We start from the raw sequence: 24,022 nt of genomic DNA, 5'->3' as shown, positions 1-24,022 counted from the left end.
GCTTCCTGGAAACATCAATTCTATCCAGCTGCTCTTTAGAGCAAGATAAAACCATTCCATGACCTTTGGAGAACTTCACTTCCCCAGCTCTGCCCGCAGATCTCCAAGTCTCCTACAATGAGAGCAAAGAGATGGAGATCTCCCAGGGCTCCCTGTCTATCGTTGGGACCACTCCCACCGTGAATCCCTTTTTTCCCCACCACCAGCCCAGCTGGAATTTCCCTCACTGAAACTGCCTCTGATCCTTTCCATGTGCTCCTCCAGGAAGAATCTGCCTCTGCCTTCTCTAAGATTCCACGTTAAGGAGTTAAAGATGGCAATCAAGACTCCTCCCCATCTTCAAGAAGCTGGAAGAGCCCAGCTTCCCTCCTTTGCCATCCAGCCCAGATCCCAGACCCTCTGGGTGCTCTGCACCGGACAGGTTTTAGTTTGCAAGGGCTCCTTTCTCCTGCTGAGCCCCCAGAACAGGAACAACATTCCAGGTTTTGTCTGACAAGCACTGAATGGAAGGCAATTAACCTCTCCTTGGGTTTTATTAATGCAGTGTATGAATAAAATAGCAAAGACATGGAAAATGTTTCCCAGGAAGCTTCTCTCCACTGCTCCAACACCACCCAAACCAAAGCTGGGGGTCCCTTTGTGCCCAACTCTGCCCCACAGGAGCACAGCTAAACACTGACAGCTGGATTTAGGGATGGCAATAACCAAATAAGTTTGACCTCTACCTTTGTGTGGCTGCTGCTAACGAACCTAAAAACTGGGGGGAAAAAACCCCCACCCAATTGCTTCAGTTAAGTCTGGAAATCAGGGAAGTTCTTCTTCCAGGGAAGGACAAAGGGGAGCTTCAAATCTCCTCAGTGATTCCTTACAGAACAAGGATGGAATACATCAATTTACCTGGAGACAAAAGTTTCCCATTCCCACTAACAGGTCTAAGACAGCTCTCATTTGCTGTAAGAAAAAGGGAAGGAAAGAGAGATGTATTAAATAATTCAAGCAAGAAATGTGGCTCAGAATTAAGATTAATTACCATTAGATTAATTACAACAGGTGTCCCCACCTATGATATCAAAAGCCCAACTGGAGAAATTCCCAGAAAGTCCCTGAACAGTCTTTTATTCTTTTGCTGAAGGATCACTTTTCTCTTTTAAAGTACAATCAGCAAAATTTTACAAAACTGGCCAGGTGCTTCCAAAGGGAAAGACAACGAAAACTTGAAAGAAAACTGGAGACTCTTCCAGAAAGGAATAAAGTTAAAAAAAAAACTTCTTCAATAGTGAGTACAATACTTTAGTAACACAACACAAATATTCCTACTCAAATAAGTAAAATAAGAGCCTCATGAAATGCATTTTAATCAAGACTTATACTGATTTATTTTCTTAGAGCTTGGAAAACTAATAATTCAATTTAAAATTAAAAGACTTTTAGCTCCTTTGCAGCCTCTTTCTTTCCAAAAAACACCAAGCAAGCAAAAACAAAACACCAGGCAAAAACAAAACACCAGGCAAAAACAAAACACCAGGCAAAAACAAAACACCAGGCAAAAACAAAACACCAGGCAAAAACAAAACACCAGGCAAAAACAAAACACCAGGCAAAAAAACAAACAAAAACAGACAAAACACCAAGCAAAAAAACACCAAACAAAAAACCAAACCAAACCAAACAAAAAAACCAAACAAAAAACCTCCTAACAGCAATGGATTTGCTGTTTTGAATAGACTGATGGAAAAACCAGGAAAATCCTGGTAAATTCAGTAAATTGAGTATTATCAGACAAAGGTGAAGCAGGTGAACACTCACCAAGTTCCTCCTCCAGGTGAAGCTCCCTTATTGCTTTCATTTTGATATCTGACATCACCTAAAAGAAAGGAATTTTAACACTTCCAGCAGGGAATGCCAGGAACACCCCTGCCTGGATAAATGCCACTCCACAAAGAGCAACAAATAATCCCTCCCTCCTCTTTCAGCTTTGGTTTCCTGCTATCACCTCAAATACACAGGATGGGCCAAAAATCAAAATTGCTTCACACTAGAACACTGCCCTGGTTTAATTTACCTGCCAAATACCCCAATAATGGGAACTTCCGAGCTCCAGAGTATCTTCAGCAGAGAAAAACTTCATCCCTGAGGCTAAACCTGATTAACTGGGCAAAGGGCAGTGGGCAAGCCTGAGGAAAAGAGCCCTGGCCAAGCAGAGTCCTTACTGTTTCAATAGTGGCAGTAATTTTAACTTGGTTCTCTTCATCTTCTGCCCCACAGAAGTTCTTCACTTGGAGCCAGCTGATGTCACAGGTAAAGGCTGTCAGATTGCCACTGGAAATGTTCACAAAGCTGTGAAAATCAACAGTGCAGAGACAGTCAGAGACAGGAAAGCTGCCTGTTGTCAGGGTAGGTCACTCCCCAGCAAAGCTCCCAAACAAACTGATGATTCTGAGGTCATTAACAGTGATGGAACATCACAGGGTGAGGGTCAGGCAGCACAAAAGTGTAAGGAGAGCAGAAATTTGAATCTGACAACTTCACATTCAACTGGGAGATTCCCCTTAAAGGATAAAACCTTACGGTGGCTTTACCCTGGCACAGCTTGGGCTGATTGTCTTCTGATATTGCTCTGCCCTCTCATCCCCCCAAGTCCCTCAGACTCAACCCTCAGAAATTCAGGTTATGCCCAATATTTGCCAGCACACTGAGCACGTCTTGTTGCCACCAGGTTTTTTCCCCCTTTCCAAGTGGAAGTCAAAGGGACGTGTGTCTGCACTTGGAGAGCAAAGAACGTCTAACAGCTGACAAGTGTCTGTTCTCCAGAACCTAAGACTGACCTTTTAAATACAAAGCAAGGTAAAGTGATAATTAGTTACAAGAATGTATCATTTGTGTTTAATCAAAGTGGTCACCTCTGGTCGTGGCTGTCCAAGATGAGCACTGAGCACCCGTCCCTCAGACCAACGCTTCGGATCGTTTCCTCCATATCCTCCTCGTGGAAAACCTCCCAGTTCTTGGCTTCTTTCTCTTCTCCAGAGCTGTTCCTGAGGACGATTCCCCCCGAGGGAGCCAGGGCTCTGTGCAGGTCCCCCAGGCTGGTGCTGCAGGAGAAGGTGTGCTGGGCCTCGGTGAAGTGCTGGCCCTTGCCTCCCTCGTTGTGCCCGGCCAGGCGCAGCACGTTCAGCACCACGGGCTCGTGCTCGGCCCCCGCCAGCACCCTGGTGCCTCCCACCTGAGGGCAGCAATTCCACAGTCAGGGATTACAGGGCAGACTGGGCAGCAAGGAAATCATCCAGGCAGAAAGGTGGACGCTCCCCTCCTCATTAGATACAAAGCAGCTCCCTGCTGAACGACCGGAGTAACTCAAAGGGGCTGGGAGGAGAAAGGACAACCCCCAAGGGCTGTTATCCAGAGAAGCCCCGTCCCTGGAAGTGTTCAAGGCCAGGTTGGAGCAACCTGGGATAGTGGAAGGTGCCCCTGCCCATGGGATGAGCTTTAAGGTCCTTCCAAGCCAAATTATTCCGTGGTAACAGTAGCTGGGAAACCAGGGGACACCTGTCTCCATCAGAGTAAGAATAAAGGAATTTGGCCTCTCAGGATATCAAAGAACTACCCAAAAGTGACTGAGGCAGATCAAAAGAGTTAGATTTTAAAACCTGATGTTGAACCTAAGCAATAAATACAGTTCCTTGCTGGAGAAAACTGAATCACACAGAAAGCTGAAGTAAAACTACCCCAAAAGCACAACCAAGACAAAAGTAATTCTGGTTCTGGACGTTTGGGGTTTTAGCTTTGGTTTGGGGTTTTTCTTTGATAAACCTGGAAGGAAACGAATACTTTTACAACAGATGTCTTTTAAAAATAATTCTTTAATCTGCTACCCGGACAGAATAAAATGCTGTGTTTCATGAGCAATTCAAAGTTAAGCAGAAGCCTTTAATATTCTATTAAAGGGAAGATGCGAGACTGGAAAATTTCAGGGAGAGCATCCACAGTCTTATCCCTTCAGAACTGACAAGGCAGGAGGATATTTGGCCCTTTTACCTCTTTCCCATTCCACACAAAGATGTCTGTTCCATCAGCCACCCCAACGCCATCCAGGCTCAGCTCATCTCCTAAAAAACAAGCAAATCGTGAGCTTCTTGCCCCCCCCCAAAACACACAAGCAGGGTCAGCAAGTCAGACCCAGGGGTTTTTTTGAAGTCCTTGACACTTGAAGAACTGTGGGAGGAATATTTAGAGCACTAGAGTGTCTCTGTATTTTATATCAATGTCCTAGAGTCGGGTTATGTGCTGGTAAAACACTGATTTTCTCTCAAATTTAAAAGGGGCTGAAAAAGTTTTTCAAGACTAACAGAATTGCCTAGCAAGGAGACAAAAAGGATGATTTTAAAAACCAGTGCTCTTAAGAAATTAATGTACTCTTTATGTAAGTATTCCCCTTTACAAAATTCCTACTTCAGCTTAAGTTTAGCTTATGTTTTCCTATACTTCCCCACATTTTCTCCTTTACTTCCATCCTCTCCTCCATCTACCAAGAAAATCCTATGAGAGCAAACATCCAAAAGCAAATCAAGGGCAAAATACACACTGACATATTTTTATCAGGAAATATGTTTAACTTGTTTTAAGACCTGAAGTCTCACTGCACTTCACAGCAAAGATTACCCAGAAAAGTCCCAAAATCATTCATTTCACTAATAAGAGTGAAATAAATAACTGAAATAATGGAATAGGAAGTTTGAGTTGGAAGAATGTTCAGTGATACACATCTCCAAGATGGTTTATATGTGAAATCTTTGATGTCTGCAGTAAATTAAATATATAAAGAACATGGAAGCATTGGTTGTAGTGGCCTTACCATCAAGCATCTGGTAGAGATGTAATCCTGCTGGTAAAGGCTTGGCCAGACTCAGAACCATGTCTCCTTCCCAGGAGTCCAACATCTCATTGGGAAAAATCACCAGAAGAATTCCATAAATATTATATAAATTTAGACAGCGTTATTAAAATGTCATGTTTATATGCTATTATATAAAACATAATAAACATTATAGAAATATTATAGAAGTTCTAAAATAAATATTGTATTTGCATAGTTTGTATTATATAAAATTATCTGATATAAATTATTTAAATTGATATAACGTTATAAATACTAGATGTTATATATTATATGTTATGTAAATTTATATAACATTATATAAAATAACAGCAGGCAGTAAATCACATTCCAAGCTGCTGGAAGCTGTTACAGGCCTGGCTCCCAAGCTCACCTCTGGACACCTTGAATAGATAAAGACAAATCTGTCCCAACACAAAATTTTAAGTGTCAATCCATAATAAATAATTACCTTATGAGAGCTTTAAAGTCTTGAAGCTCTTTAGCTCTTGAAGCCATGAAACTGCTGAAAACTTAATGAGTTTTTAGTTAAATTTAGTTAAATTTTCAGCAGTTTCATGGTTTCAAGAACAGACCCCAAGTCACTATTCCTTTATTTCTAAACCCACGTGAGTTTTTAGCCTTTTACAGTTGAAAACTCATTTAAATAAAAACTGCAGCATAAGCACATTTGCAAATGTTGTTGTGGCTCAGGTAAAGATGAAGTTTGAGTTCACTGAAGGGAGCAAATACCTGGAAAACTGCCTGGCGAAGGTCTCCCAGGGTTTTCCTCCTGTCAATAGTCAAATCCACCACGCTCTCTTTCCAGGAGAGGGAGGGATGCAAAGCCCCGTTGTGGAATTTGTAGCAGGAGCTCAGATGGAGATGTAAATCAATGCCATTGTTGGCTGAGTCACATTCAGCTCTTGGGGAAGAGGAACAACAACAAAAGGGTGACTTGAACACCCACAAAGAGATGCAGCTGGAAGTGATCCCTCCATGGCTAAATTCCCTGCCCCATCAAGGCTATGGGAATCCCTCCATGGCTAAATTCCCTGTCCCATCAAGGCTATGGGAAGAGATGTTTCCAAGGTGACAGGTTTGGGTTGCAGGGGACCTTCAAGCTCATCCCTGGTGTCCCTCAAGGGCAGGGACACCTTCCACTAGACCAGGTTGCTCCAACTTGGCCTTGAACACTTCCAGGGATGGGGCAGCCACAGCCTTGTGTGAAAATCCCATAAAACCTGTCACTCTTGTGCCTCTGTTTTGATAATTCAGCTGTGATTCAGGGGTATCCTCACTCACCCACAAGGAAAAGTTCCAAGCAACCTGAACACCACTAGTTCTTCCCTTGTTTCTGGCAAAGAATACCACTGTAGCTGCTCTTTCACAGCAACACAAGTCACTCCCCCTTCTCTCACAGGAGAACTCCCTCTCTAAACCCAGGTAAGATGATGCATTCCATTCTCCTTCCAAAAGTGCACCAATTTGCACCAAAAAATGGGGCAATTTTGAACTGTAAGCACTGAAATTCCATCAGATGCCTATTTATGCCCCTAAAAGGGAGGCAGGGAATCACCAGAAGGCAGAATCTGGGTATACAGATTCTTCAATTAACCTCCATGACACTGAATCATTTCAACAGCTGGCTCTGCTCAGGGGTTTCTTCCCTTTAAATCCCTCTGGAGACCTGCAGGGAAGAGCTGGTTGAACCTGGGACAGTGCCATCAATATACCTCTTTTTTTGCAGCTCAGTGTTAGCAGCATTCATTTCATCCAGGAGGTGCTCAGGAATTTGGTACCTCGGATTTCCTCGTGCTGCCACAAAGAATAAAAGGCTGGTTTGGCTTCAAATGTGGCTTGGCAAACAAGAAAATCAAGATGAAACATTACATTGAAAAAGCAACTATGTTCAGAATAGAGAAAATTCAACTGCAAGACGATACGAAGAACAAACAAATAATTTAATTCTCCCAATCAATCCTGAAGGGAAATTAATATAAATGCCATGAGGGACAACTTGCATTTGTTTTGGATGTTCTGCTATTATTTTTGAAGCATATTTAAAAAACAATTAGTATCAGCTATAGCCAATTAACTGGCCACTAATTTCATTTAACCCTTTTTTTCCAAGGGATCACTACAAGGAAAACTGGATCTCCAGTTCTTGGAAAAGGACAGAAAAGCCCAACAGCCTGAAAAACTGGCACAGCAGGAAGCCCCCAGGACATCAAGATGAGCTTTGTGTACCTTCAGGAGGTCTTTTCAACTGGGATTTTCGGTAAAACAGCATGTAGGCACTCTCTTTACCCTGGAATTGTTTCTCAATATCCTTCTCCTTGATGGGCTGGACTTTGGAATCGTTGAGATCAAACCAGTGGCCACCAGCAGAGGTGGCCCTCGGCCTCAGGGGGTTCTTCTCTGAGTTCCAGGGGACACCATTGCTCTGAGGAGGGCTCTGCAGAGCTTGGCCTGGAGAATCCAGCTCCACCAGGAGCTCGTGGGCTTCCTTCAGGCCAACCTTGTTGGCATCAGGGCTCAGCTGGAACACCTGAGGGTGATGCTGCAAATACTGAGAGGAAACAAGGGTAGGATGAAGACGCCGAGTTTGAAATGCAGCAGCTGCTCCCCCCGAGCCATCCTCGAGCTGAGCCACAAACCCCCACAAACCCCATCCCTTCCACCTCCATTCCATGGGCCTTCCTCAGCTATTTCCTCAGTGGAGACAGAAAACACGTGATTTTCTTACCACCTCACCTTTTATGTGACGCCAAGCACCCTCAAACCCCTCCACAAATCTACAAAACCACATACAGAAATTAAACAACCCCCAACTGAACCTGAATCTCAGTTTTAATCAAAGATTCATTTGCTATTTCCAAAAGCTTAAAACAATTTCCAGTTATTTCAAGCATACTGATCAAGGTGCTCTGGGAGAGACCCAGCACTTGTCTTTGGCAATATTTTCGAGAGCACATCAAGTTGGGAATGTTTATTTAACACTGTTTTGCTCACAAGTTGTTTCTATCCCTCTGCAAAAGGCTCATATCCAGATTTCACACCCACATTTCCATAGTTACAGTGAAATTAGAGCAGGTAGCTCCGTTCAAAAAAAGCATGGAATTCCCACATAGCTACAACACAAATGCTGAAGTATTTTCCTTAAAGCTTTATAAAACACAGCAACCAACAGGAAAACAAGATTTTCCTGGAGTATTCATTTCATGGACATGCTGGAACCAACCAAAATTCCCCTTACAAACTTCTCCTTGCTAAGTCCAAGGCTCCATATTTTCAAGCATCATCCAACTGACTCTTCAACAGGAATATAAATTATTACTATAAAGTTATCTCAACAGTAAAACCCAAATTACCACCCATGTGAATACCTTTCTTAATGCTCCATATTGTTTCCTGTATTTCTTATTCCAGGACACCCCTTTTTTCTCCAATAATTTCTGCCCCAATTGATCCACAGGAATTTGCTTCGAGTCTTCCTGGAGAGAGACGAAAAACTGGGATAACAAAGGCTCCAAAAGTCAAGGGATCAGCACAAAGAAGCCAGTTTAGAAGTGCTCCCATCATTCCTGGTTTTTAATAAGCCAATGTAACATCACCTTTTACAACAGCTGTAGGGGGCAGCTTAAGAAATATTCAAAAAGGACCTTTTTCTATATGAAGAGAAACTATTACTGTCAAATTTCCTTTCCAGCCTCAATTCCTTTTTTTTCAAGCCTCAATTTTTTTTCCAAGCCTCAATTTCTTTCCAAGCCTCAATTTTTTTTTTTGTCCAGCCTCACATTTTCAAGTTTTAATTGCTTCCCAGTGAGTTCAGAGGAGCTCTGGACACTCAAGCCTGCCCACTCTTACACACACAAACCCCTTCCAGGCTCAAAAATCCAAGCAATAAGCCCCTTACATACCATACCTCTGCTAAAATCCCTTTTAAGACTGCCAGTGGATTCTCAGTTTCTTTGGAATTTTCAGCATCTCTTCCAGCCTTATCCTCAATCAGCTTTTCCTCTTCTTCCTGTGCAACAAAGAGACGAGACTCACAGATGCTGTTGTACCACACACAACTGGGTTTGATTATTCTGTAGTAAAATTAGAAGGAAATTCTGATTAACTATCCTTCTTAAGGACATGAGACACTCCGAACCTCATAACATATTAATTAGTTTGGCTGATCATTCACACTTTTCCTGGAAAATAAGGCCTATAAAGCAAGGAAGGGGAAAAAACCACCTTTAGGACTTACCTGTAGCTGCCAGTTTCCTAATTCATCCACATCTCTGATATAAACATGATAGTGTCCTCCATAGCAGCCACCTTTGTGTATAATAACAGAGAAGAGCTCATACATGTACTCTGAATCATCCATTTCAGGCTTTAAAAAGAGAAATAATAACAGTCACAAGGACACACATCAGTAAGTCTTGCACCCAAGGACAGTTTCACACCAGCACAGATTTCTCAGGGCGTGTTTTTTGCAGCTTGAAATGTGGTTTTTTGGTGCTGGCAACACAGGGGAGGGTTGATATAAACCATGGAGCATAAATTCATGGAATGGGTTGGGTTGGGAGGGATTTGAAAGCCCTTCCACTAGCCCAGCTTGCTCCAAGCCCTGTCCAACCTGGCCTTGGACACTTCCACGGTTGGGGAGGCCACAACTTCTCTGTGTCACTAAGCAACCTTTTCACCAGGATTCTGACCAAAAGTGAAAATTCCAAATGGAAAATAACAAAATATTGATGCAAATAGAGCAGCTCAACCTGTCTGTGAACAACCAGGCTTATTTTTAAGACAAGAGAAAAAACAAGCTCCACTTAAAAGCACTAAAGTTGCCAAAAAAAAAAAAACACCAACAAAACCTTCCTCAAATACAACCACTGAGAAATTTCCAAGCTTGCATTGCAATAGTTCAACAAGGACAATGTGTGTTTCATAACTGTACATTATTTATTTGTTATTACTTAATATTATTTATTTAGTATTATTTATTTAAATTTTTATTTATCGCTATTCATTTACTATTGTTTATTTATTATATTTATTATTTAAAATTTTTATTAGTATTATTTATTTAATTTTTTATTTTATTAGTATTATTTATTTATTTAAGTAGGCTCTTTAAGGATCCAAAATTGTCAGGAATTATTTATTTGTTATTTCTTTATTTGTTATTATTTAATATTATTTATTTAGTATTCTTTATTTAAATTTTTATTAGTATTATTTATTTAATTTATTATTATTATTATTATTTATTTATTTAAGTAGGCTCTTTAAGGATCCAAAATTGTCAGGAATTATTTATTTGTTATTTCTTTATTTGTTATTATTTAATATTATTTATTTAGTATTCTTTATTTAAATTTTTATTTATCGCTATTCATCTACTATTGTTTATTTATTATACTTATTATTTAAAAATTTTATTACTATTATTTATTTAATTTATTATTACTATTATTATTAAATTATTTATTATTATTATTATTATTATTATTATTATTATTATTATTATTATTAATTTATTTATTTATTTATTTAAGTAGGCTCTTTAAGGATCCAAAATTGTCAGGAAACGATGGTATAACTCAAGTTTTAAATCAAAATCATATCTATGAATTCCAACACAGATTCCTGAGAAAAATGGAATAACTGGGGGCACATTAAACATATACAGCTCAATTTATACCCCACATGGTCAGACAATGACAATATAAAAATGAATTTCCATTCCAGCTGATAAGTCTGGGACTTTTCAAGGAAAGGGCAGATTAAGTTTTGCATAATTATCACACCCTTGGAGAGCTACAAACCATTTCCCCCCTCAGTTGGAAAGTGGCTTTTTGGACAAACCCTCGGAATCAGGGCCAGAAGAACCCCCCGAGGTTTCTCCACGCCCCGAATGCGAGGTGTGGGTGCTCTGCTGAGGCTGCAGGGTTTGGAGAGCTGGCCCAGCACAAACCTGCTCACAGAAAGGCCTCAGGTCGATGTGCAGGGGGAAGGTGTAGCAGCTCGTCTCCTTGTACCTCTCGCACTTCTCGAAGTCGAAGTTGAACCTCAGCAGGGACACGGTGAGGAACGGCGGCAGCTTCCGCAGCTTGGCAGACTGGGAGGGAGCCAAGGGACAACTGTCAGCTCACAGGGAGAGCACAGCAGCGTTTCCACCCTCTGCACAACTCCTTTTCCAACTAAAGACACGGCCAGGGGGTTACAATTTAAAGTGCCTTCCCTATTCCTCAATTTCCCTATGTTCTAAAAGGAAGCCAGAGCTTTCCCCCCTGTGAAGCCCCATATCCTCCTGGACTGGTGATCTTTGTCCTGCTACAGAAAACAAAGGACATGGGGGAAATTCCAGTCAGTAATTCCATTTCCACAGCCACAGAACAGTGGAAGTCTCCCTGATTTACACAGGAAAGCACCTTCCAGGCAGGAAAGCCAAGAGAATCCATTTTCATGAGAGGGAACATAAATCAAGATTGAACAACTTGGTGTGGGACACACCAAGAACCCTTGGGAGAAGCAAAACCAATCACCTCTGCATGCAAGTGTGCATTCAATGGCCATGTTCCTGAGCCTTTCCAATGTCTCCATCCAACTCTCATTTCTAGGAGAGCCTCCCAGGAACACACACATGGCTCAACAAACCCCCTGAATTAGGTATTCTTGTTTTATCCATTGTCAAGACTATGTGGCAAAGCTTAGTGGAACAGGGATTCCAAAATGCCATGTTCTGCCAAGCTCAGTGTGAAATCAGATGGTGCCATTAAATTTTGGTCGAGTCCTGCAACAGGAAACAAAAAAGGAGGGAGAGCCACATCCAGAGAGCCCCAGAGTACAAAGGGATGTGCTGCTCCAACATCCCTCCTCCACGCTGCAGCCTTCCAGCACAGCCTGACATCCCCAGCTATGGGATTTCCTACCAAAATCCAGCGTTCCCACTCTCCTCCTGCAGGGATGAGCACCTTTGAGAGGCACACAACTGTTCCCCTGCACTCCCTTGAACCCAGCAAAGTTTAATCCAACCAGCACGTGAGGCACGGCCAAGTGTTCCCGAGCTCCCCGGGCACTGATTAACTCGGCCTGCCCTCAGCTTCCCTTTGGAATGCTCCCTCCCACATCCAGCTGTAGGGTTTGGATTGCACAAGGAGCTTTGCTGTTGGCAAGAGGGCAGAATGCACCAACAAAACCACAAAACATTTCCTTCACAAAACACAGAGCAACAGTTCCCATTTCCCTGTGCAGAGCAACTTCTGCTCATTGGTTTTCTCTCCCATTCGGGTTCTTCGGGAGAGAATTTCCACGGTTTTCCTCATTACATGGATCTGTGTTTTCTCTTCATGCTTCTTGACACAGTTGCTCAGGTTTCATAGAATCATGGAATGGTTTGGGTTGGGAGAGACCTTACAGCTCATCTCATTCCACCCCCTGCCATGGGCAGGGACACCTTCCACTAACCCAGAGTACTCCAACCTAGCCTTGGACACTTCCAGGGATCCAGGGGCAGCCACAGCTTCTCTGGGCAACCTGTGCCAGGGCCTCCCCACCCTTACAGCCAAGAATTCCTTCCCAATATCCCACCCAACCCTGCCCTGTGGCACTGGGAAGCATTCCCCCCTTGTCCTGGCACTCCAGTGTCTCTCCATCTTTCTTGTGGGCTCCCTTCAGGCACTGGAAGGCCACAGTCAGGTCACCCCAAAGCCTCTCTTCTCCCAGCTGAACAATCCCAGCTCTCCCAGAACTTCCTCAGAGGAGAGCTGCCCCATCCCCCTGACCATCTTGGTGCCTCCTCTGGACTTGTTCCAGCACGTCCATGTCCTTCCATTACTGGAGACCCCAGAGCTGGAGTCTCCATCCAAGCAAACTGAGCTCTGAGAGTCCCCAGGGAGTTACCTTTGAAGCTTCAACAAGTTTATCACAGGCTCCACACCGATACAAGTTGTCATTTTCAAAGTACTCTTCTTCCACATACATGTTCCACAGGGCCTCCTCCAAGCCAGCAACACCTTTCACTGCCACCGTGAGGTCTAAGAAATCTTCCTATGCAGAAAGGACAACAAAAAAGGAGCTATTGAAGTGGTGTAAGTCCATGGGACAGCAGAAAGATCCTCATTCCCATCACCACAGCAGATGGAAATGTTCGCTGCTGACGGGGAAAAACCATCAGAGAAGAGAAATTAATTTTTACACCCCAATTTTTTTGGAGCATCAAAGACTGTAAATATACATTCTGCTGTTGTTAGAGAGCTGAGCAGTGAGGTAACTGCATCTCCCAAAGGCGCAGAGGACCCAGGAACACTTGGGTTTTTTCCCCTCTGAGGGAGGTGGTTTGGAAAACGCAGCCAAGACTTCAAGTCTCGATTCAACAAGGACACAAGAAAGATGAGATTACTTTTCTTTTGGACTTAAAAAAAAGAATATTGGAAGTACCTTCATCACACTGTGGTGGAAAATGCCCCTGCTTTACCTGTCTCTCACTGACATTCTTGCACTCCTTGCACACGATGTGGTTGACAACAATCCCGTGGTACAGTCGGTTGATGAGGTCATGGCCCGATGTCCCCACCAGGGAGGTCTCCAGAGCACTGAACAGGATCCTGTTCAACTCCTGCACATCGTGTTGCCTCATCTCCTGCCCCAGGAAACAGGGAGAAATCAAACAGTGCTCTTTGCTCTGCTAATTCCTTAAAAACAGCTTTTATCAGGTGTCACAGAGCCGCCTCTGACTCCTCACAGGTTACCCCCTGAGGAGTAAAATACCACATTTATTACTGTTCTTGAGGGGGTTACGCTGAGCAGCTCCAAGTACATCACCTACAACCCACATACGACACTTCCACTTGGGAAGAATCCCGGAATGGTTGTGGTTGGGAGGGATTATAAAGCTCATCCCATCCCACCCCCTGCCACGGGCAGGGACACCTTCCACTAGCCCAGGTTGCTCCAATCTAGCCTTGGACACTTCCAGGGATGGGGCAGCCACAGCTCCTCTGGGAATTCCATCCTACCCCCTCTCCACCTTCCCAGGGAAGAATTCCTTCCCAATATCCCACCTAACCCTGCCCTCTGGCAGTTTGAAGCCATTCCCCCTTGTCCTGGCACTAAACTCTAGGACGAGTGACACACTTCCACTTGGGTAAGAATCTGAGTATTTGAGGACACTGCCGGAAAACATTCCTGTAAAAACCACGGAAAAGCTCCTGGAGTTGTATCAAAGAGAACAACCATCTTCTGCAGCTTCCTGGGAACTGGCATGGAGTTTGTGTGGAGAGCCAACAACAGCTGACCCAGTCCAAGGTCATCTACACAGCCTGAAGGATTTTAAGATGTGTCTTAAAGGTCAAACTCCAAGAAAAAAAAACCAAACAAACTCTCCATTGAGGAAAGCAAGTTTCCAAGGGCTGGAGATTTGCACCTCATGGCTGTTCCAGCCAAAGCTCTCCGTGAGGTCTGTGGTGGATGCAGCCTGTTGGTCCAAGAGCAGGAGCTGAGCAAACAGCCTCTGGAGTTGCAACGGAATTATTCGAACCTGGGAACAAAACCCACAAAACACCCAAAACAGGTCAGAAAGGGTCATTAAGATCATTTAATCACAGTAATTTAGCACAAAATTTGTAATAAACTATCACTGTCTGTGGCTTTCATAACACAGGTGACTTGATTCACACCAGAACAGCAGTGACACTTTGTTCCCAAAAATCTACAGCCCAACCGAATCATGGAATGGTTTGGGTTGGAAGGGATCCTAAAGAACATTTCATTCCATGGGCAGGGACACCTTCCACTAGCCTAGGCTGCTCCAACCTGGCCTTGGACACTTCCAGGGATGGGGCAGCCACAGCTTCTCTGGGAATTCCATCCCAGACCCTCACCACCCTCTCAACCAACAATTCCTTCCCAATATCCCATCTAACCCTGCCCTGTGGCAGTGGGAAGCCATTCCCCCTCATCCTGTCCCTCCATCCCTTGTCCCCAGTCCCTCTCCAGCTCTCCTGGAGCCCCTTTAGGCCCTGCAAGGGGCTCTCAGCTCTCCCTGGAGCCTTCTCTTCTCCAGGGGAACCCCCCCAGCTCTCCCAGGCTGGCTCCAGAGCAGAGGGGCTCCAGCCCTGGGAGCATCTCTGTGGCCTCCTGTGGACTCATTCCAAGATATTTCCTGTGTTGGGTCACACCAACAGAGCCATGGAACACACCTTTAGTGATAACCAAAACTCTCCCATCACCACAGTAAAAAAGAACAACTTTTCCTGATATTATTCCTGACATTAATCCCTAAAAACTCAGCTCCAACACACCCTGATCCACAGATTTCCACATGGTGTGGAGGAACAAGATGGGAAGGAGAACGTTTCAGCAGAGACGGACTCAATATCTAATCCCTGAAGGAAAACCTTCTGGCACTGGACACTTGGAACTGTGTGAAAAATCCAGCATCACCCAACCCAAACTGCTTTTTGGGGTTAAATCTGGGCCTTCCCTCCTCCTCACAACAAGGGGTATGGGAACTGAAACAAAATTCCTCCAACTCAACCCTGAGAGGTGACTAAAAAATTCCCAATACCTTTGCATCTGGTTTCCTGCTGTCATCCAGAGTCCCGAGTTCCTCAGGTCCCAGAGAAAACAAGGCCTCTGGAACGGGAAAGAAAAACATCTCTTTAAAAAATACAACATCTGGGGAAAAGGGGACAAGGGGGGAAAAGGGACAAGGGAGAGAAAGGCGGGAGAGAAGGACTGGCAAATATCTTTTTCAGGAATGGTAGTGATGGGATTAATAAAATTACCAACTCCAGACAGCAATAACCTCATTTATTTACACAAATTGCAACTTGTAAGAAAACTCAATTTTTCTAATACTTAAATTTTGTGCCAAACTTGTTTTACAGCCCAACATCCTGGAATAATTTACTGGAAGTGAACTGTTCCTGAAAACCATCTTGACTTCCCCGTGTTTCATAAATATCCAGCCATGAAAGTCTCCCTAAAACATCGCCCCAAATATGCTTTTAAAGGTGGTTTTGAAGCCTTTACCTCTAAATTCTGGTGTGAAAAGCAGAGTCTGCAGCAGGGAATTGAGGTAGCAGGTCCCACCCTGGTTTTTGATCCCGCTGAGGTTGGTGAAATCCCTGGGAGCTGGAGGTTCACACTCTCTGGGCTTTGATGTCTTCCCTTTTCCCCAGTGATTGTTGGAAATGAAGGAAAAATCCTCGTCAAATAAGTCCCCAAACATTGTGAAGGCAAAAGAGGCCTTGAAAAAAAAAAATTGCAACAGGAGTTATTTGCTATTAAAAGGGCAATTGAACCCACTCAAATCCTAAAAAATAAACCTGTGTTTGTATTTGTTTTCCATTTTATTCTAAAAATCCACGTCAGATCCATGCAAAAAAATGTAAATTAGTGTAACAAAAAAGGGGGAATTAAAAGCATTTCTGTTCCCACGGGTCTGAACAGAGCCAAACACATCCCAATTCAGTTTGGCCCCAGCAAAAAGCACAAGTATAGCAAAATAAATAAGCCCTTTTAAACATCCAGGATTAAGGAGTGTTCAAGTTTCCTGCAAGGAAAAACGTGGAAGGCCTCCCCAGCTCCTCCAAATCCCTCAGAAATCCACGTGCACCTGTAGCCTGCCTCTGGAATTGGCCAGTTCACATGGGGAGAGTGGAACAAACAGTCAAAAATTCAGTGATGCTGTAAGGAAATTATATATTTGCTTCCAGCTGTTTGAGCCAGAAACTCATTGGTGACTAATTTTTCTTATGGGATTCTTTTTGGAAGCATCTCAGCTTCCAAAACTTGCTCCTTTTGTTCTGGATTTGTCAGCCCACAATTCCCTTTGGTGTGTGTAGCACCAACAGTGAGTAATCCCTGAGTTATTCTGGAGCAGGGAATAACCATTCCCTAATTTACCTTCAGCCCACGTGAAGTTTGACACACCTTGACCATATTCCACCTCTTCCAAAAGCTTCCAGAGAGCTGGATTTAACCTACAACTGGACTTGTCTCCTACCTTAATAATTAATCTTTAATTTAATCCACTCCTCCACACCCCTTAAACTTCTTCTTTACCTCTTTGAGAGCATAAAGACTTTAAAGGCCAGGCTGGAGCAACCTGGGCTAGTGAAAGGTGTGATGATCCTTAAGGTCCCTTCCCACCCAAACCATTCCATGCTCCAGCCCATTTCAGCCCTTCCCACAGAAGTGTTTAGGGAAAAGCTCTGCTGGGAACAGCTCTGCTCATTCTGGAATGTTCTTTCAGCTCTTCATCCAAGAGAAATCCCCCTACAAACCCTCACAGAATAAAACAACGTGGCTGGAGACACTTTCTGATGAGAACAGAGAGGGAACAAATCCCTTCCAGAGCTTTGCATCGGCTCTTATCCCAGGACTGCCTTAAAACCTCTGGAAAGGCCCTGCCTCCTGAGCTTCCAGAGGCAGTTCCTAGGTTTGGAACTCCTTCCAAAGTGTCTCACAGCCCTCATTCCTTTTTCTAGTCGGGCCCGTTGCACTTCAGCCCCTGTTCTCCTGATCTGAATCTCCAGCAGCTCATTCCCAAGAGGAATGTTCAACCAATCAGGCACAACTCCAGGAGACACCCCCACCCACCACTCCAGGGAAGCACTTAAGTGCCAAATCCTCCCTCACTCCTTATTTCTGGAGCCTCCAAGCACTGCTGCTGGCAGCCTCCTTCCCTTGGATCCACACAGGAATATGGATTAGAAGGAATTCTGGAGGAGGTCTCTGGTCCAAAGCAGGGCCAGCTCAGAGCACACCATGTGCCACTGCCAAGGCTGGAATAAATCCATGGCAGGAGATCCCAAACCCATGAAAGGGATCCCCAAAGCTCTCCAATAAATCCAGGAAGGAGATCACATACCCTTCTAATAAATCCATGACCACAGAACCTAAAAATCCCTCTGGTAAATCCATAAAAGGAAATCCCAAAACCCCCCTGATAAATCCATCACAGGAGATCCCAAAATCCCTCCAATAAACCCAGGACAGAAGGTCCCAAAATCCCTCCAATAAACCCAGGACAAAAGGTCCCAAAATCCCTCCAATAAACTCACAACAGGAGATCCCAAACCCATGGCAGGAGGTGACAAAACCCATGAAAACCATCCCAAACCCCTCTAATAAATCCCTAACAGGAGATCCAAAACCCTCTGATAAATCCATGACAGGAGATCCCACACACATGAAAGGGATACCCAAACCCCTCGAGTAAATCCATGACAGGAGATCCCAAACTCCTCTGATAAATGGGATCCTCAATTCCCTCTAAATAAACCCATGACAGGAGATCCCCAGACACACGACAGGAGGTCCCAAAACCCATGAAAGGGATCCCCTAACCCCTCTAATAAACCCATGGCAGGAGACATCAACCCCCCCAATAACCCCACGACAGGAGATCCCCCAAACCCCTCAATAACCCCATTCCAGGAGATCCCAACCCCCCGCAACAACCCCAAACCAGAAGATGCCAGAGCCCTGCACCAAGGCCGTGCCAGGACATCCCAAAGCCCCGCACTAATGCCGCGATAACCCCAAAAAGGCGGCCCTGCCCCGTCACTGACCGTGCCCAGCGCGGCCCTACAGCCCCGGCCCCGCGGCCGCCGCCATCTTTATGGGGGGGCGCCGCGCGGGGCACGCCGGGAAACGGCGGCCGCAAGGGCCTGCTGGGAGTTGTAGTTCTGGGATGGCCGCGGGGCGCGCATGGGAGTTATAGTTTGGTGGCGGGAGCGGGACACCGTGTCCAGGGAATCTGGGGATACCCCGTCCCCGGAAGTGTTCAAAGACAGGATGGGGCTTGGAGCAACCTGGGAGACTGCGAGGTGCATGGCGGGGCTTGGAAACTCCTGCCATGGGTTTTTTAGAGGGGTTTTTGGAGTCTCCTGCCATGGATTTATCAGAGGGGTTTGGGGTCTCCTGCCATGGATTTATCAGAGGGTTTTGGATCTCCTGTCATGGATTTATCAGAGGGGTTTGGGATCCCCTGTCATGGATTTATTCCACCTTGGCAGGTGTGTTGTGCCTGCCCCAGTAATGCCCTCCCGAGCTCACAATGACCCAGACTGATCCCGCCAGAATCCCAGAACCATCAGGGTGGGAAGAGACCTCCAAGATCATTCAGTGCCACCATCCCCCCACCCCTAAACCGTGTCCCCAGGGGCCACTGCCAGGAGCCTCCTGAACACTTCCAGAGATGGCAACTCCACCCCCTCCCTGGGCAACTTCTGTGAAAAAAGCAGCTCACAGTGAAAAAGCAATGTCTGGTATCCAACCTGACCCTCCCCTGGCACAATTCAAGGCCATTTCCTCTCATCCTGTCACTTGGGATGTGCTGGAAGAGCCCAATCTCCCCCAGCTGCCCCTCCTGTCAGGGGGTTGCAGAGCCAGAAGGTCCCCCCTGAGCCTCCTTTTCTCCAGGCTGAGCCCCCCCTGCTCCCTCAGCTGCTCCTGCTGCTCCAGCCCCTTCCCCAGCTCCGTTCCCTTCCTTGGACACGCTCCAGCCCCTCAATGTCCTTTTTGCCCTCCCAGCACAGCCCTTCTCCTTTGGGATTGTCAATTCACCCCATGAGATCCACGACTTCTTACCCAAATCTGACGTTCCCACTGTCCCCTCGCTCACATGTGAGCAGCGAGCGACCCTTATCTCGCCCTGCCTTGAACCCAGTGAGGTTTAACTCATCCATAAAACTTTGTTGGGACAACCAATCCAAGGGAGGGAGTCTCTGGAAAGCTCCCAACACCATCAAGGTACTGATTAACTTCACCCAGCCCGGCCTTGCCTTTGCACCCACCCCTCACCTTAAGGGAGCCATGAGGTTGGCATGGAAAATTCATCCCACAGCAGAAAGGAGGGAAGGGCAGGACATTCCCTCTTCAGCAAAGAAGCGCATTCCCTCTTTACAAAATATATAAATTAGCTCTTTTTGTGAGAAAATGCTGTTTGTTAAACTGGTCATCTTCCCAATGACCACAAAATTCAAGTATTTTGTGTTCTGACAAAAACCTGCTGTTTGACACTTTTCCACTAGTTTCTCCCCACAGAGAAATAATTCCAGGCACTGGTAAAATGAGGGGGAAAATAAGGAAAGGATGAGGAAAACAATATGCAATATATAATTATATCTTAGTGTGTTGAATGAGGGAAGAGAAGTTGTGTGCCTGAGGGACAGCTGTGGCTCTAAAAATCTCAGGTTGTGTTCTTTTCCCATGTAATTTAGTCGTTAGTTTGGGCATCAATGACATCAAAAGCAGTGGGGTGAGGCTGAAAAATCGTGTTTGTGCTGAAGCTGCTGGTTAACTAAGGCAGGCCTGACCCCTGGGCTCACTCCTGGGTCTCTGGTGGTTGTTAAAACACCATCAGAGTGCGATCTAGGCCCGGTGGGGAGAAGTTTTCAACCGGCTGTGAAACGACTGTGTAAAGCAAGAACTTGGGCTTCACCTTCACAGATCTGTCCCTCAGCTGCCACCTCCGCCCCTCGCCCCCTGGGGAGATTCCCGCCTGCTCGGGAGAGTTGGTTCATGCTCCTTTTCCCCTTCTCCTGAGGGTCTCCCGCTGTGTCCTCAGAGGAATGACCTGAACATCCATCAATTCACCCACAAGGAGGCTCTTTGCCTTTGCTGCTGTGCTGGTGGAGTTGTGTACACTGGGATCTCCTGCCTTCCTGGAATTTGCCTTCCTGAGAGACAAGTCCTGAGAGATCTGACAGCACCTTGAGGAGCTGATTCCCCATTAACAACAAGGAAATGACTCAGCACACAAAAGGGTCACAGTTTGACTTCCAAGAGAAAACAAAAAGAAAAAAAAACCACCCACAATCCAAAGCGGTGAATTATTAACTACGGGATTATCTCAAAGTACAGGGCAACACCCATCATTTTCCTTCAAAAGCATCTTCCAACCATAGCCTGCAGGAGAAGCCTCTCCCACGGCCACGGGAACATGGCTCGGAGGCTCTGCTGTGCCTGGATCTTCCTCCTCCTCCTCCTCCTGCCCGGCCCCGCAGCCGGAGGGAAGCTGCTGGTGGTGCCCATGGTGGGGAGCCACTGGCTGAGCATGCAGGAGGTGGTGGAGAAGCTCAGCCAGCGGGGCCATGAGGTGGTGGTGCTGATGCCAGAGGTGAGCTGGCACATGAAGGCCTCGCAGGCCTACGAGGTGCTCACGTACCCGGTGACGCAGACCCTGGAGGAGCTGGACGGCGCTTTCAATGACTTCGTGGCCGCTCACCTGAGGGGCCTGCCATTCCCCCAGAATATCCTGGATATCTACAAGAGCTACGTGCACGTCTTCAACACCTTCTTTGGCCAGTGCAAGGACCTGTTCCGCAGCCAGGAGACCCTGAAGGCGCTGAACCAGAGCGGGTTTGATGCCTTGCTGACGGACCCCTTCTTCATGTGCGGGGCCACGCTCGCCAACTACCTCTCGCTCCCCTTCGTGTTCTTCATGAGAGGCTTCGGCTGCGACCTCCACTTCAAAGCCCCACAGTGCCCAAGCCCCCCGTCCTATGTCCCGAGGGTGTTCACCTTCAACTCAGACCGCATGACTTTCTTCCAGAGGGTGGAAAACGCCCTGGTCTCCCTCCTGGAGCACAAGTACTGTGATGGTTTCTACAGCGAAGCGCTGAAGTTGTCCTCAGAAGTCCTGCAGAGGGATGTGTCCTTCATAGATCTGGTGCACTCTGCTTCCATCTGGCTGATGAGGTTTGACTTTGTATTCGAGTATGTCAGACCTGTGATGCCCAACATGGTCTTCATTGGAGGAATAAACTGTGCTAAGAAGAAACCACTGCCTAAGGTAATGTTCCTTTTCCTTCCTCCTTTCTTTCCTTTTCCACATTTTCCAGTGAAAATTCTTTACTTTGTTTCAGGAAATTCATCGCTATTGATTATTTTTATTTCTGGGAATGCTTTAAAACAACCAGCTTTGGGCAGCTGTTTTCCACAGGCTGAAATCAAATCACCTTGAGAGAGACTTCCTTGAATTAATGAGGATTTTCTCACAAAACCAGGGATTTCATCTGCCAGCTACAAATTACTGCCCTCAGTGAATGTGTATTATTCGCCAAGCAGAACCAGTTTGGATTTCATTTTAATGGAATCTGACATATTTCTGTAATCTGACCAAAAACCCGAAGGCCACGCTCTGGGAGTCATATTTGGGTTTTAACTCCAGGCTCTGCAACGTCAGTTAATTTGCTTTGGTTGTACTTTCATACTATTTAGTTCACAAATTGCCTGTCTGTGTTAAGTTATTCCTGTTTGGCGTCGTAGAACATACATGTCATGTTGAAATGGGAAGAAATAACCCACAATAGTGTATTTGGGGAATGCAAAACTGAGGTTTTCACAGCTATTTCTTGACATTTGCTTTCACCGGAATTGTTCTGCAGGGTTTTCAAAGCTGAGCTAGAAATTTAAAGCTATTTTTGATAGTTACGATGTAGTCTCTGAAATAAGAACATTATTTTTCTCCAGGACACAAATCTCTTCCCTAGGAAATTACTCCTTCCCTTCTGAATTGTGGTCACACAACATCCCTGCACAGTCTTTGAGCTGAAGGGGTGGTTTTTTGCTTTCTTCTTTCTGATTTCTTTCATGCTCTTTGACAGGCTTATGCAGAACCCACCAAACCTGATAAATAAGAATAAACTTGACAAATAATAACATTATAAACTAGAATTTTAGAATAATACTGTAGCTAAGGCATTCTTTCACTTAAGACTCAAAGACGGGCACTAGTTTGAGATTTAAGAGGCAAATTCTTGCTGTTTGCATGACATTTACTTTATGTGTTGAGGATCTTAGAGCTGCAAAGAGTTTGTAAGTTTGCTAGAGGGGCAGAGCCATCCTGCCCTCATTTTCTACAGAATGATATATCACTGAATATTTTATCTCTCTACCTGCCACCTTCTGTCTTCACACGCTCAGCAGGTGAAAATCACATGTTCCAGACCTGGCAAAACCTTGTGTATTCCTCCTCTCTGTAGCCCCATTTTCTGCAGACAGCAGAGGAATTGCTCCTATTTCACTTGGAATAGGGCCCAGCAAGGAGGCAGAAATGCAGCAGAGAGTAAACAAGTGTGAAGTGAATCAGAGGGGAGGGGGAAAAAATCTACCTGTTCACACACACTGGTAAGCCCTGGGTTGGTCATTATTGTTCAGAAACACAATAATATTATTCATTCATTCATGGCTGGGCTTCGCGAACGAAGATTTGGGAAGGCTCTATCCATATTTGTTACAGGCACGCTGGTGGCTTATGAGGCCAACACGAGATAGAGATATCCGATTGCAAAAGGTACAGCAGAAAGACTCCTTAGGTGGTAAATTCTGCAAGACATGATTCTTTCTGCGTTGTCTTTTCTCCTCAAGAGTGATCCTGCGTGTGTTCTCAAAGGAGACAGCAGCGTTACAGATGCTGTGTCTCCAGGCCTCCCGATTGGAGGCCAGAGCAGACCAGTTATGATGATCAATATGGCCGAGGCTGAGATGTTGTTTCAGGGAGTCCTTGTACCTTCTTTTCGGGGCTCCTCTCTTGTGGCAGCCAGTGGCAAGTTCACCATAAAGCAAGATCTTAGGAAAGCAGTGGTCCTTCATCCTTGAGACGTGTCCTGCCCAGCGCAGCTGCGTTCTCAACAACATGGCCTCAATACTTGTGACAGCTGCTTGCTTTAGAACAGATGTATTGGTCACATAATCTGACCAGTGGATGTTTAGGATTGTGCGGAGGCAGCGTTGATGGAACCGTTCTAGGAGACGCAGGTGGTGGCGGTAGATGACCCATGATTCAGATCCATATAGGAGAGCAGACAGCACAATGGCTCTGTAAACACTGATCTTGGTACTTTTCTTCAGGTGTTTATTACGCCGTACTCTTTTGTGGAGTTTTCCAACAGCACTCTATGCCTTTGCTAACCTGTTGTCTATCTCCCCGTCAATCTCACCATCCGAGGAGATGAGGCTGCCTAGGTAATTAAACTGCTGGACTGATTTGAGCTCTGATTGGCCAATGGTGATATGGGGATGATGGGGGACTTCCTGAGGTGCAGGTTGATGGAGAACCTCTGTCTTCTTTAAGCTGACCTCCAGACCAAAGAGCTCAGCAGCATCTGCAAAGCAGGATGTTAAACGCTGCAGAGC

At 45.3% G+C, this 24,022-nt stretch overlaps 2 protein-coding genes across 4 annotated transcripts in view; one reads left to right on the top strand and one right to left on the bottom strand.

Moving 5' to 3' along the window:
* The window catches only part of USP40 (ubiquitin specific peptidase 40), a 32,064-nt gene extending 10,667 nt beyond the window's left edge, over positions 1-21,397 (bottom strand). The window contains exons 1-19 of one of the 3 annotated variants that reach the window (XM_039382772.1): positions 21,051-21,397; positions 15,905-16,121; positions 15,438-15,505; positions 14,295-14,408; positions 13,347-13,511; positions 12,773-12,919; positions 10,845-10,988; positions 9,129-9,257; positions 8,799-8,900; positions 8,260-8,367; positions 7,121-7,442; positions 6,607-6,688; positions 5,624-5,795; positions 4,850-4,934; positions 4,033-4,103; positions 2,901-3,220; positions 2,211-2,337; positions 1,807-1,864; positions 898-951 (exon numbers count right to left, since the gene is read on the bottom strand). In XM_039382772.1, coding sequence (XP_039238706.1) covers positions 898-951; positions 1,807-1,864; positions 2,211-2,337; positions 2,901-3,220; positions 4,033-4,103; positions 4,850-4,934; positions 5,624-5,795; positions 6,607-6,688; positions 7,121-7,442; positions 8,260-8,367; positions 8,799-8,900; positions 9,129-9,257; positions 10,845-10,988; positions 12,773-12,919; positions 13,347-13,511; positions 14,295-14,408; positions 15,438-15,505; positions 15,905-16,103 — 2,467 coding nt within the window. In that variant the 5' untranslated portion in view covers positions 16,104-16,121; positions 21,051-21,397. Of the gene's footprint in view, positions 1-897; positions 952-1,806; positions 1,865-2,210; positions 2,338-2,900; positions 3,221-4,032; positions 4,104-4,849; positions 4,935-5,623; positions 5,796-6,606; positions 6,689-7,120; positions 7,443-8,259; positions 8,368-8,798; positions 8,901-9,128; positions 9,258-10,844; positions 10,989-12,772; positions 12,920-13,346; positions 13,512-14,294; positions 14,409-15,437; positions 15,506-15,904; positions 16,122-18,450; positions 18,575-21,050 lie in introns of those variants that run through there. The other 2 variants (XM_027734937.2, XM_027734935.2) reach the window with 2 other exon arrangements.
* LOC120323541 (UDP-glucuronosyltransferase 1A8-like) lies at positions 20,653-22,524 on the top strand. The gene is made up of 2 exons (XM_039382775.1): positions 20,653-21,677; positions 22,492-22,524. Exons 1-2 carry the CDS (start codon positions 20,826-20,828, stop codon positions 22,522-22,524), a joined length of 885 nt encoding a protein of 294 aa, XP_039238709.1. The 5' UTR covers positions 20,653-20,825.
* Positions 22,525-24,022: the final 1,498 nt, after the last annotated feature.

The sequence above is a fragment of the Pipra filicauda genome, unplaced genomic scaffold, assembly GCF_003945595.2.
Source record: "Pipra filicauda isolate LSUMZ 115617 unplaced genomic scaffold, ASM394559v2 scaffold282_size1924045_pilon, whole genome shotgun sequence".
Classification (NCBI taxonomy): Eukaryota; Metazoa; Chordata; class Aves; order Passeriformes; family Pipridae; genus Pipra; species Pipra filicauda.
This window is presented reverse-complemented; position numbering and strand designations above follow the sequence as displayed.